The sequence below is a fragment of the Lolium rigidum genome, chromosome 2 (assembly GCF_022539505.1).
Source record: "Lolium rigidum isolate FL_2022 chromosome 2, APGP_CSIRO_Lrig_0.1, whole genome shotgun sequence".
In the NCBI taxonomy this organism is placed as follows: Eukaryota; Viridiplantae; Streptophyta; class Magnoliopsida; order Poales; family Poaceae; genus Lolium; species Lolium rigidum.
This window is the reverse complement of record NC_061509.1, coordinates 274,479,476-274,493,064: the sequence shown is the minus strand read 5'-3', so window position 1 is coordinate 274,493,064 and position 13,589 is coordinate 274,479,476. Positions and strand designations below refer to the sequence as shown.

The window sequence follows — 13,589 nt, the reverse complement described above, 5'->3', positions numbered from 1 at the left end:
TTCAAGATGGCCATCCAGCAGTTCGAGCTTGCCCGATGGGACGACCTTGCTGTGACTTGTGGGATTCCGTGCTGGCGCTGCCACACCATAGTTGTGATCATGGTTGGTTGTTTTCAGATTGACAAAGCCTATTTCTAGGGTTTAAAGTTAATACTACCTATGTCTAGTTTTTTATGTCTAAAGAAGTTTTGTCTAAATTTAAATGTATCTAAACACTATTTAGTGCATAGATACATTTAAATTTAGGCGAACCTTCCGACATCAATTAATGGAAAGAGGGAGTATCTTTTGCAGTTTCACTCATATGTAAAATTATATTTAATATAAAATATTAAGGAAAAAAATGTGTCAGGCCACACTGAGATATCCACCAAGGAGCAAGCCGGCTTGACTTCTACACAGGGACTTGCTGACCGCGTGTCCGGCGCGCCACATGGGCCGTGCCGCCGACCGCCCACAAGAAACACCCACCGTCACTGGCCGGCCGAGACGCCACACGCCCGCACACCGACCGCTGCCGGCTTCAACGGTGACCAACCGATAATACCCACGGACACGACGCCCTGACCTGCCGATCCCACTCAGTGTTCTACTGCAACAGTAGTCAACTTTCACTAGAAATACTGCAGCTGTATCAGACTACTCCTAGGCAGCCCACTGTACACAGTTTTACACTGAAATGCTTCTAGTGACAATGACACTCACCATTTGAAAAGGCTAGCAAAGTCGCGGCCGGATTCAGGCGATCGACCAATAACCATCGAGACACGACGCAAATTAAAAGTGGCGGCCGTGTCGGTATGCCACGGGAAACCAAAGCAAATCAGCAGACTCTCGCTCCGTAATTGGGCAGGCAGGCCGACAGGGCTGCCCGCCTCTGGGTCCCCTGCTCCCCCGACACGCTGCCCCCCGCCGATTCTCCATGCCGATCTGCTCCGCTCCCGCCGATGGTATATATGCGCGCGCACCCACCCCACCGGCATCTCATTCTCCCCCACCCACAACTCCCGCCACCACCGATCATCAGACGTAAAAGATATTCTCTCCGGTCCGGCCAGTGCAAGAATCGCAGCCAACCAACAGCTAGCCGTGATCGACACGATACGGTCGATCGGCATGGAGCTGGAGCTCGGGCTGGCGCCGCCCAACAGCACCGGCCGTCTCCTCGCCGACAGGAAGAGAGGCTTCGGCGAGGCGTTCGAGGAGGACGCCGCCGCGCCCACGACGCTGCCGCTGTTCGACGACGGGAGCAGCAGCAGCAGCAACAGCGGCGGCGGGAGCATCATCAAGAACAGCAAGAAGCCCGCGCTGGTGGGGTGGCCGCCGGTGAGCTCGGCGCGCAGCAGGGTGTCCAGCAGCGGGAGGCACGTGAAGGTGCGGAAGGAGGGCGCGGCAATCGGGCGGAAGGTGGACGTCTCCCTCCACGGCTCCTACGGCGACCTGCTCGCCACGCTCGCCCGCATGTTCCCCGCCGACCAGGCAGGCTGCGTCGGTACGAGCGACGAGGAGACCATCGCGGATGGTGGCCGTGGAGGTGGAGCCGACGGTCTCGTGGTCACCTACGAGGACGCGGACGGGGACTGGATGCTCGTCGGCGACGTGCCGTGGGAGTAAGTTCTTCTTCATCCCCTTCTCACGCTTCCGTTTCACTGCGATCGGTGGGGATGATAACTGAATAACTGACATCTTGCTGTGATTCATTCTTTCAGGGATTTCGCGCGGTCGGTGAAGCGTCTCAAGATTTTGCTCTGAGCCTCTCATTGACCACCACGTGACGCTAGATTCTGAGAATGTTTTTTTCCTGTGAGATTTCGGCTATGCATCTGCAAACCTTGTGCTACAGGCATCTTGTAATACTACGAATGAATATATAAAATATATATACTACTTTTCCTTCTTTCTTTTCCAGTGTTTCCCTTTCAGAGCGTGTAAACATATGGCAGACCTGTTTTATTAATTTCTCAAGCAAAATACAGTTTCAGTTGTCAAACATGATACTTGAAAATCCTGGATGCGATACAGTTCAATCATGAAAGGGGCGATTTTGTTATGTTCGATGATATCTTCTTGTTTCTGATTTCAAAACCAGATTCTGATTCCCAGCTGGTTTCTTTTACTCTATGAAACCAAACAGGTTCGATACGCGGTGCCTCACATGGCTGCAGTTTTGGCAGGTAAGTAGCTGTTACAGGTAGCAACAGACAAGCATACATGCTCGGATTCTGCACGAACGACCTTTCCATTAGAACAGGAAAACAAAACACTGAACGTGAATGAGACCTCACAAGAGAATGTCTGAAGAATCTAATGGAGACATGAATTCGACCACCCCAATCTTGGTCGCACTTGATTGAGACTCGGGCATTTCATCAACCCCCGCGACTCTGGGACGGACAAGGCGTGGTCGTCGAGAACGCCGGCGAAGCCTTGGCCTTGCGTGTAGGCGTCGAGGTCGATGTCGCTGCGGCCTTCCTCTTCTTCTTCTCCGCCACCGACTGCGAATGTGCTTCCACCGCCGCCGTCGGCTTCCGCCTTCCGCGACCGCGGGCCGCTCAACACCGACACTAGGGGCGGCTTGCCCACGGCCGAGGACTTTGCCGGTGGCCTTGGTGGGAATCGCCACCGGCCGCACCATGCCGGTATTGCCTAACCTCTTCCGCGGCATCGATGACGTCGTGAGGGTCGAATCAGGCAGCGTTTCCCTTTTTTTTTTAAAGAATCGGGCGGCGTTTCGCCGGCGGAAAACTCCGGCGGACATCCCGGGACAAGCTCCGGTGCCATTCCGGCCGAGGGAGGGGAGATCTATGGCGCCTGCAACGACGGGCGGTGAATTTGGGCGGGAGGACGGCTGCTTGGCGGGAGCTCAAGTTTTTGGAACCGAGTTGGGCGAAGAGGAAATATGGGAGAGGGGCCTCTCTTTTTAAGGTGTCACTCTCTTATTTCAGCTCCTCTAGCTGTTTTGGGCTTCGGTTAGAGTCGATTTCGGCCGTTAGCGGCGCAAATTTGCTCCTCTACGGCTGTATTGGGGATCGGTTAGAGCATCTCCAGCCGCGTACCTCAAAACATCCCCTAAAGGTATTTGGGCCCGCTAGACAATTTTTTGTTTCCAGTTGCGCGCCCCAAAGCCTCCTGCCATCCAGCGTGGCCCAATACGGTGTCCGCCTGTCCGGCGCCCCGAGCCCGTCCCGGTCCATAGGGTACGCTCCGGGCACGCCGGACACAACGAAAAGTGAGGCGAGGAGACGCGGTCCCAACGCGTCAGCGGCACATTCAAGTTTAACCTAACCGTCGCCTACCTCGCGACGGAAGTTATTGGCACACAACGACGGTGCAGTTTCCGTAGAGGCGCGGCGATGCGTCTCATCGCGCCTAGCTCTCCGTGCCGGCGTTAATGAGCGCCACCGCGGCCCCGCCTCCCTCCGGCCTATAAAAAGGGGCGCTCTCGCATCGTCCCTCACACACAAACCCTAACGTCTCTCTCCCCAATCCTAGCCGCCACCATCTCAAAAGCCGTGGGCCATGGCTGGTAGAGGCAGAGGCAGAGGCCGAGGTCGCGGGCGTGGTCGTCACCGTGGCCGTGCTGGAGCACCAAGAGCTGACGATCGCCGTCGCCTACAACATCGTCAACTTCATCGTCGTCTCTGCAGCAAGAGCACCAAGTGTTGTTCAAGTTCGTCATTGTCCTCAATGGCGACCCACTCGGCATCCAAAAGTTGCCAGACAAGTTCGTCGCCGGCAACGAGTTTTGTCGCACTACATCCGCGGGAGGCTGGCTGCGGCTGCTGCCGGTGGCCCGTGGACGTACTCTTCGATGGGCGCGGCAAGATATACCTCCACAGCGGCTGGGAGAAGTTAGCACGCTACCACGACCTCCAAGCCGGCTGCGTGCTCACATTCTCCTACCTAAGCGACGTGGATATGAGCGTGAAGGTGTTCGACGACACGTCCTGCCGCCGGCACTACCCGGCGACGACGAAGAGGAGGACGATTGAACACGCCGAGTGTTCTTTCTTCGCAGCGAAAATTGTCACTGAGATTTCTGTATATCATTACCAGCTGGATTTTCCAGTTTAGGTTACTGAGAGAGTGAGTGTTCTTTCTTGGCAGCGAACATACGAAATCTGGAATGCCAACACTAGTTAGGTTTTCTTATTTTGCAATCTTTTAACTATGTATTAGTTTGTGGAAACCATGTTTCAAACTATGTCTTAGTTTGTGGAAAATCATGTTCCCAAATATGTATTAGTTTGTATAGTGTTTCTCCTCTTTAGTGAAATGAAAATAAAAAAATAAAAAAAGGAGTATTTTAATGTGAAAACAAGTTTGGGGCTGCGTTTGGGGGAGCGGCTGGGGAGCGGCGTCCCCCAAACGTGGCACGAAGAAAACGCGTCCCCCAAACACTCGATCCGGTGCCGTTTGGGATCACTTTGGGGTACGCGGCTGGAAATGCTCTTAGAGATGCCCTAAAGACTGTTTTTATTTCCTAAGCAAAATACTGTTTCAGTTGTCAAACATGATACTTGAAAATCCTGGATGCGATACAATACAATGATGGAAATAGTCAAATCTGTTATGTTCGATGCTCTGTTAAACAGTATCTTCTTGTTTCTAATTTCAAAACCAGATTCTGATTCCTAGCTGGTTTCTTTTGCTCTATGAAACCAAAGAGGTTCGATACGCAGTACCTCACATGGCTGCAGTTTTTGCAGGTAAGTAGCTGTTACAGGTAGCAACAGACAAGCATATATGCTCGGATTCTGCACGAACGACCTTTCCACTAGAACAGGAAAATAAAACACTGGACGTGAATGAGACCTCACAGGAGAATGCCTGCCCGCAAAGAGGAATTGAGGCAGCGTGCCGGCAACCAACTTCACCTGTCCTGGGACAGTGTTAGGTTTGGAAGAAAACTTCAGTCTTCCTCATTTAGACCGACAATAAGGGCATCTCCAGCGGCGCGACGCAAACGGACGCTCAAAAGTGGCTGCGAGCGTCCGTTTGCGTCGCCCCACGGACGCCAAATTGACCGCAAGAGGCGAAATGTCCGTTTGCGTCGGGGGCTGCCTCCAGTGGTCCGACGCATTTTGGACATGTAACTTTTTTTTTTGTGCTACTTTTATAGTTGAATGATCAAGTTAAACGCGAAAAAGACGAACTCATGATGTCATGTTGGTCAAATCGAATAGATTATAGCCTAAACAATTAACCGGATACGTCAATCGACTAGATTCAAACATATTTAACATACAAATAAGAATAAATTGAAAAACATATAAACTAAAACTATTTTTTGGCCTTCTTCTTCGAAGGCCCTGCGTCGTCGTCGTCGTGGAAACTCCTCCGCCTCTTGTTTGTCACCTCGTCGTCCGAACTGGAGGACGACGCGCCCGTCGAGGACTTGAAGTTGGAAGAAATGTCGTCTTCGTCGTCGTCGTCGGTGAACGGACGACGACGCGCCACCCGCGCCAGCGCCTTGGACTTCTTCGTTGCCGCCGCCTTGTCGTCCGCCTTGGTGTCGGAGTCCTCCTCCTCCTCCTGGCCCTCCTCCTCGTCGTCGGCGTCGCTGGCAGCGCCGCCTTCGTCCTCCTCCTGGCCTTCGGTGCCATTGCCGCCTCCCTCCTCCTCGTCCTCACTCGGTGTGGAGGTAGGGTACACTACAAGAAATCTGCCATAAGTTGACAAAATAGAGGTGTCACTGAAACGTCAATAATGGCTACTTGTGACGTTACGGTGACGCTTTTCAAAACGTCGAAAGCTGGGAGTCAGCAGTGACTGCTTAAGACATTCCACTTGAAAACGTCGTAGAGCTTTGTGACGTTTTAAAATGTCATTGACGGCATGACGTTCCCAAAACGTCATGGGCACCTGCCCCCGAGTCCAGCGTGGCAATCCGACGTGGCAAAATTATGACGAAACCAAAATGTCTTAATTCAAAATCAGCCCGGTCCAATTCTGTATTCTACATGGGCCGAGCCCAATAATTCCAGCCTTTTACCATAAGCATTGGCCTTTGTTTTGGTCCATTTCTGTTTTGGGCCTTAGCCGTTTTGCACCCTTTTTCTATTTTGGGCCTCACCATTTTTACAGCCTTTCTCTATTTGGGCCTTAGCCTTTTACGATCCATTTATTCTTGGGTTGGTCAGGTTTATATTAACAAGATTAGACAATATATAAACATCAACACATGATGAAATCATCCATATAAGAGCAGTAACTGAATATATTACAATATTTTCACAAATCAGATATATATACAAGAAAGACACTAACAACAGATTCATATACAAGAGAGTTCAGCAGCCCCCTCCTGTTCTCGTGGATGATCGGAGGGTCTTGCCTCACGATTGGCTTCAGAATTTTGGATTTCTTCTTTGCCTGTGCAGCTGCCTTTGACACTTCCTCGGCATTGTAACCTGAATGAGCAGAAAAGGGTGATAAATTCATTCTGTGTTGAAACTTGAAACCAAACGATAAACTAGGACGCAAGTGGCATGGGTCAAGGCGTCATGTTGATCCATCGTCCCATTCTAGTTCATATGCTTCGACATGAATACAGAGGGAACATCCAATTAAGTTAGAATAAATTGTTAGATGGTACTGATCGACTTGCATTCATTCCTGAAACTTACTGTACTGTCATCCAGTTGGGCAACCGCACCAACAGTTTAGAACAAATTAGTAGGTGTTAAATGAGTACATGTTCTTTTCTACATACATATTATACTGTGCAAAGACAAGTTCCTTTCTTGTTCATCTTATTTGATGTAAATTCAGTTTTCTTATTTGACAAACTACTGGATGTTTGGATTATCACAACTACCAAAGTATCAGGAAACAATTGCTGTTAGCTGGCTCTTTATAGCTCAGCTCAAGTTTTGAACAAATGCTACCAAAAACAACAGCATGACAATAGATCTACTAAAATAGTACATGATAACAGATTAATCAATAAAGATGGTCACTCACAGTAAGGACTGGGCCAATTGTCAAATCTTCCAGCTTCCTTCTTTCAGAAAGTCCCTTCATTTTCTCAAGTAGCCCACTAGCTGACCAATTCTGCAATTAGAAGAAATCTTTCAAATAAACTACAAGAAAAGATGAACACGGTTATTGCAACCTATTGACAGGGAAGCACAAGCTTCTAATGAACTCCAAAAGTTCATACAGAACAATTCGTATTTCTTTCTTTCTCTTGAGCTTCTTGCATAATGTATCCAAACAATAGAAATCAATATGATAAGAGATAGCTGGACTTAAACCTAGTATTCATCAACTTACATGTACTAAAGATATCAGCACATGGGCCAATAAGTTATGAATAAACCCATCAAAATGTTTGGCAATTGTGGTTTCATTATTTAATCTTTACCTTGTGCATGAATAAATAACAATTCATAATTTTGCACACAGTTATTATTGCAATCAATTGACTGGAAAGCACAAGCTTCTAATGAGCTCCAAAAGTTCATAAAGAATAATTCATATATATTTTTCATTGACACACCTACAGAGCTAATTCTATTGGGTCAGTTTTGTTCATATATATTAAAACAGCAGCTAACTAACTCAATACCACAGGTGCAAGCAAGTTCAAAACAAGCAAGATAAATGATAACTCTAATTATGTCAGATAATTTGTACCAGGACAAACAGGAATGACATGGAATTAACATAACCAGCAATTAAAATCAATCAAGAGCTAGCCTGAGTTGGTCAGAGATAATTTGTACCAGGACAATCAAGAACGACATGGAATTAACATGCATACAAGATCTTCATTTAGCATCCCACCAGCAAGGGGCCATGGTAGTAAGAGTTGATTCTTCCATGTCGACAACCTCTTTGATTTGCAGTATGCTCATCAACATGTCGAAATAGAAAAACATAGGATTTAAATGAGTCTAACTCTAGAGTCTGCGAAGGAAAAATCACCGCCGATACCACCTCTGGCTTGCACTCAGGTAATTGCATGAGTTACTTTGCCGAGGAAATAAATAGACGTCGCTAATTTAGAAAGGCATCAGCAAAAGTGATGCCAAAGAAAAATGCAGGGATGTCACTAGCATCAGCAAAAGTAATGCCAGGAAGCAAATAAATCGAAGCCATCATGAATTCTAAGTTCCTGGAAGAGTAGAAACACAAGCTCGAATAATAGCATAAATAATCGCCATGGAGGAGGTTCCAGATCCAGAACTCATTAATAAATCTGGTATGTCCTCATAGCCAATCAATATATCATCCAATTATCTTTTCATTGGATAGAAAATTACGTATGATGAAACCAGAACACAACATCTTAATGTCACAGCAAACTACTAGTAAGGAAAAAACAAAACAAATTCCTATGCAGACATACACGGTGCAGTCCACAGAAAACAGGGAGTCACCGAGAGAGAAAGTGAGACCTTCCGATTTAGCACGACGCTGCTGTAGGAGAGGGCAACTGAGAACGAATTTTATGTTCTTGACTAGCCCATAAACAAGAACCAACACATTTTACTAACTTGTAGTGCTGTAATCTTAAGCATCAGACTGTATAACTAAACAACACATTCAGAAGGTAACAAGCTGTTAATTTTCTAATTACTAACAAGCTGCTCCAATTTTTCTGAATGAATAGGTAATATGAGCAGGTTCACATTCTGAAGCATGAAATTCTACAGATAATAATGTAACAACACAAGTATGCTTTCAGAACACAGCAAATCAATTCAAGCAAAGAACACAGAAAAGGAGCTAATAATCGACCTTGGGGATGAGTGTGTACTACTTGCGCGTCATTGTGTTGGTCGGTGCGGACTATGCAGATCTTGTCGCCCCTGGCTCCGAGGCTGAAGTTGCCCTCGCTGCCAGAGCCGGAAGCAGCAGGTCGGGTGGATGCCAGCGTCGATGCGCCGCCTGTCCTTGGCTGTGCCGACGACAACACACGGGCAGGGGGAGGCCGGCCTTGAGCTCCTCTTCATTTGCTGCACGGGAGCGGACTTGAGCAAGACTAAATCGATGTACAGGTGCCGGAGAGGAGAGGGGATCGGTAGATTACCGTGGCCGGCGAGCTCGACACGGACGCCGTTAAGAAGATCCAGCGCCGTCTTCATCCTGTGCCGCTGATGTTGCTTTCTCGCCCTGCCGTCGCCATGGGAGGCCGTGGCTGGTAAAGCTCAAGACGGAGGAGGGCCTATCATGGGCCCGGACGGCGTCCGCCGGCGAGGGCCAGCAGAGGGCGGTGGTCTTCGACGCCGGACAAGCAGCCGCTCCTCTAGGGTTTCGCGGAGGCGCGGGGATGCAGGGGCGGCGTGGGTCTGGGGGGGAGGGGACGGAGCTCCGCTGCGGTGAACCTGGCGGCGAGGAGCCCGCGTCCCTACGGCGCGGGGAAGCGGCGAGCCCCGGCCGGCGTGGAGGAGCCTGGCGCGGCGGGAGAAGCCGGGGGTGCGGCGGGAGAGGCCGGGGGTGCGGCGGGAGAAGCCGGGGTGCGGCGGGAGAGGCCGGGGGCGCGCCTGGAGTGGCCGGCGGCGGCTCGCCTGGAGTGGCCGGCGGCGGCTCGAACCCTAGCCGGGGGTGCGGATGGGGTTGGATTTGGGGTAATTTTGCGCGGGTAGTCTTGGGGCGGCGCGGTCTGGGTCAGTTTTGTTGGAGTGGTTTGGACTGGTCGGGGCGCGCGTGCCCAAAATTTTTAGGCGCCAATGGGAAAATCGAGCGCAGCAATTTCGGTTCATGTTTGGTGCGTTGGATTCATTGGACGGTTGAGATCCAAATCTGGGGCTGATCCTTGGTAGGTTGTTTCCTGGCTTCTGATTGGCTAGATTTTTTTTGCCTGCTAATGACGTTTTGACCTAAATTGCCAATGACGTTTTTGCCCAATAACGTCACGATTTTCTAGGGTTTTGCCCCCCCGAGTGGCCAAGGACGGTCAAAGCTAGGAACGTCATAAAGTTATGACATTTTGATTTCCAGTCATAAAAAAAACGTCATATTATGGCAGATTTCTTGTAGTGGTAGCTGGGCGTGGAGCCCGGATCGCTTGCCGTCGCCGGCGATTCCCACCAATGCAGGAATCCGGGCGACTTGCCCTCGCTGTCCGAGTCGGACGGCAGCGTGTAGTCGCTCATGGCGTGCCGGTGTTGGAGAAGAAGAAGAGGAAGAAGAAGGAGGCGGTTGAACTTGAATTACCGTAGACGCGGGGTTATAATGTGCGCGGATTAACGGCTGCGCGTAAAACGAAGAGGCCGGCGGTTGCTCTTCCGCGGCGGTTCGGCGCTCCATTGCGGCGGTTGGTCGCCGGCGGTTGTGAATTGGAGGCCGATTGAACCTAGGTCGCTGCCATGAGGGCCCGTGGGGACGCGAGCGGACGCTTGGAGCGACCGCCGAGCGTCCGCCGCGACGCAAACCTGGCGCATATTTGGGCCAGGTTTGCGTCTCCGCGGACGGCCCGGTCACTTTGCGTCGCCCTGCTGGAACAGGCCCCAGATGCATTTCCGGTCACGGCGGACACAAACGGTCGCTCAGCGTCCGTTTGCGTCGCGCCGCTGGAGATGCCCTAAATAGACAGTGTTTCAAAAAAAAAAAGACAGTGTGTGCTAGACTGAAGAAAAAGACATAAATTCAGAAAATACAACAGGTCAAGGAAAAAAAGAAAAGGGGAAATATGTTTGACGAACGTTCCGTTATTGATCTTACGCCTGATCGACATCCGCCACGTCCGAGCCACATTGCTTCCCATCCCTCACCAAACCGAGCATAGAGAATCGAAGGGCAGACCAGGGAGACCACGGCGATCGCGCTGCAAAGGAAGCACAACATTGTCATACGTTATTCATGTGCCCTGTGCCGTCGCATGTATGCGGAATTGCGGATGGAGACATGGAGCTGACAGTCAGACACAGGTCACACAAATTAGTGGCTCCAATGGCCACAGATGCCTCACAACACCATAATGATATTTTATTGCGGTTATCACACATTCACACTAACAAAATGAATACTGAGAATTTCACATTCACTCTTTTCTCTGAATGAACTTTTGCTTAAGCGAGCTGATTGGCGCGTGTGACCCCATTCAAATGCAGAAATCGGTGCAATTGTGGTGACATTCAGATGTGTAGTCCAAGACCAAAATGACCCTATAGATGCTCTCACATGCCTCATCAACTGTGTTAGGGCATCTCCAACCGCGCGACCCAAACCGCGCCCGCGCGTCCGTGTCGTGGTATCGTCACGGCATATGCCATAGGGTGGCTAACGAAGGTGGTTCCTAGGAGATCTCACGGCGGTATCCGGATGCGGGTATGGGGACGAGCGACACGGCGACGTACCCAGGTTCGAGGCCCTCCGATGGAGGTAACACCTCTACTCCTGCTATGAGTGTATAAGGTGATCACACAATACAATGTTGCTCCTAGAGCTGTGTCCGGCTGCTCCTGGGAGGCTAAGGGAGATGATGATCTCTCTCACAGGGCAGCGCTAAGGGTGGAAATGGAGTAAGAATGATCGATCCCCTGCACGAGAGGGGGTAGTGCGGCTTATATAGGCACCGGCACTTTACATAAAAGACCCTATAGTCTACTGGCCGGCTTGGCCGGCTCCGGCTTCCGCTCCTTCCCGAGGCACCGACGTCGGGAGCCGTTGAGGCCTCATGGCCTGTCCCATCCGGCTGCCGAAGTCAGCGGTATGGAGAGGAAGTGTCCCTGTCGCCGTCAAGCACTGTAGCCAGTACGGATTGACGTACGCCATGATGGCCTGTCCGGCGCGTGGCACTATTGCTCCACAGTGCCCCGCGCTTTACGGGAGATGAAGTCAGCGTGGACTTACGAACCCGGACCACCTACCCGGTTCATTCTAGTGCAAGACTCGCCAGCCTCGAGTCGGTCTGAGGTACAGACCCCCAGTCGGATATGACTTGTAGAAGCCGGCCCAGCTACAGCATCGGTGGCCGTAGCCAGGCCGACTAGGACCTAGAGCCAGCCGGCTTCCGGACCAGCCGGCCACGGCTCCAGCCGGCTGCTCCTCAGCCGGCCTTTGCCGCGAGCCGGCCAGTGGCCAGCCGGCTGCTCCGCGTCCATTGCCCTACCCGGGGTCTTCCCCCCGACATTAGCCCCCGAAGCTGGCAAGGTCCTGCGTTTAGAGGGACCTAGGCAGGTTTTCCTGGCTTTTTGATCTCTCGAATATACTTGACGGCACTGATACGTCTCCGACGTATCGATAATTTCTTATGTTCCATGCCACATTATTGATGATACCTACATGTTTTATGCATACTTTATGTCATATTTATGCATTTTCTGGAACTAACCTATTGACGAGATGCCGAAGGGCCAGTTCCTGTTTTCTGCTGTTTTTGGTTTCACAAATCCTAGTAAGGAAATATTCTCGGAATCGGACGAAATCAACGCCTAGCATCCTATTTTTCCACGAAGCTTCCAGAACACCCGAGAGTCGCCAGAGGGGAGCCCTGGTGGGCCCAGGAGGTAGGCCGGCGTGGCCCAGGCCCTGGCCGCGCCGCCCTGTCATCTCACCGCCTCTTCGACCCTCTGACGCCGCCTCTTCGTCTATTTAAGCCCCCTCGACCTAAAACCTCGACACGGAAAAGCCACGGTACGAGAAACCTTCCAGAGCCGCCGCCATCGCGAAGCCAAGATCTGGGGGACAGGAGTCTCTGTTCCGGCACGCCGCCGGGACGGGGAAATGCCCCCGGAAGGCTCCTCCATCGACTCCACCGCCATCTTCATCACCGCTGCTGTCTCCCATGAGGAGGGAGTAGTTCTCCATCGAGGCTCGGGGATGTACCGGTAGCTATGTGGTTAATCTCTCTCCTATGTACTTCAATACAATGATCTCATGAGATGCTTTACATGATTGAGATTCATATGAGTTTTGTATCACTATTCATCTATGTGCTACTCTAGTGATGTTATTAAAGTACTCTATTCCTCCTGCATGGTGTAAAGGTGGCAGTGTGTGCATCATGTAGTACTTGGCGTAGTTTATGATTGTGATCTCTTGTAGATTGTGAAGTTAACTATTACTATGATGGTATTGATGTGATCTGTTTGGTTATGTTGATCTATCTTGCACTCTAAGGTTATTTAAATATGAACATTGAATATTGTGGAGCTTGTTAACTCCGGCATTGAGGGTTCATGTAATCCTACACAATTAGTGGTGTTCATCATCCAACAAGAGGGTGTAGAGTCTAGCATCTATCTATTTATTTATGTGATCAATGTTGAGAGTGTCCACTAGTGAAAGTATAATCCCTAGGCCTTGTTCCTAAATACTGCTATCGCTGCTTGTTTACGGTTCTACTGCATCTGTACTATCCGCAATATTACCACCATTAACTACACGCCAGCAAGCACTTTTCTGGCGCCGTTGCTACTGCTACTACTTATTTATACCACCTGTATTTCACTATCTCTTCGCCGAACTAGTGCACCTATTAGGTGTGTTGGGGACACAAGAGACTTCTTGCTTTGTGGTTGCAGGGTTGCATGAGAGGGATATCTTTGACCTCTTCCTCCCCGAGATCGATAAACCTTGGGTGATCCACTTAAGGGAAACTTGCTCGCCGTTTTACAAACCTCTGCTCTTGGAGG

At 50.4% G+C, this 13,589-nt stretch overlaps 1 protein-coding gene and 1 long non-coding RNA gene across 2 annotated transcripts; one reads left to right on the top strand and one right to left on the bottom strand.

The window, feature by feature from the left end:
• The first annotated feature begins 1,005 nt into the window (after window positions 1-1,005).
• Window positions 1,006-1,954, top strand: LOC124688831 (auxin-responsive protein IAA9-like). Its single transcript, XM_047222456.1, has 2 exons — window positions 1,006-1,610; window positions 1,710-1,954. The coding sequence occupies exons 1-2, from the start codon at window positions 1,117-1,119 to the stop codon at window positions 1,750-1,752; spliced, it is 537 nt and encodes a 178-aa protein (XP_047078412.1). The 5' UTR covers window positions 1,006-1,116; the 3' UTR covers window positions 1,753-1,954.
• A 4,205-nt stretch (window positions 1,955-6,159) lies between these two features.
• LOC124688830 lies at window positions 6,160-9,227 on the bottom strand. Its single transcript, XR_006998634.1, has 4 exons — window positions 9,041-9,227; window positions 8,749-8,966; window positions 6,967-7,056; window positions 6,160-6,413 (listed from the first exon to the last, which is right to left on the bottom strand). It is a non-coding gene; the product is annotated as an uncharacterized LOC124688830 (long non-coding RNA).
• Between the last annotated feature and the right edge of the window lie 4,362 nt (window positions 9,228-13,589).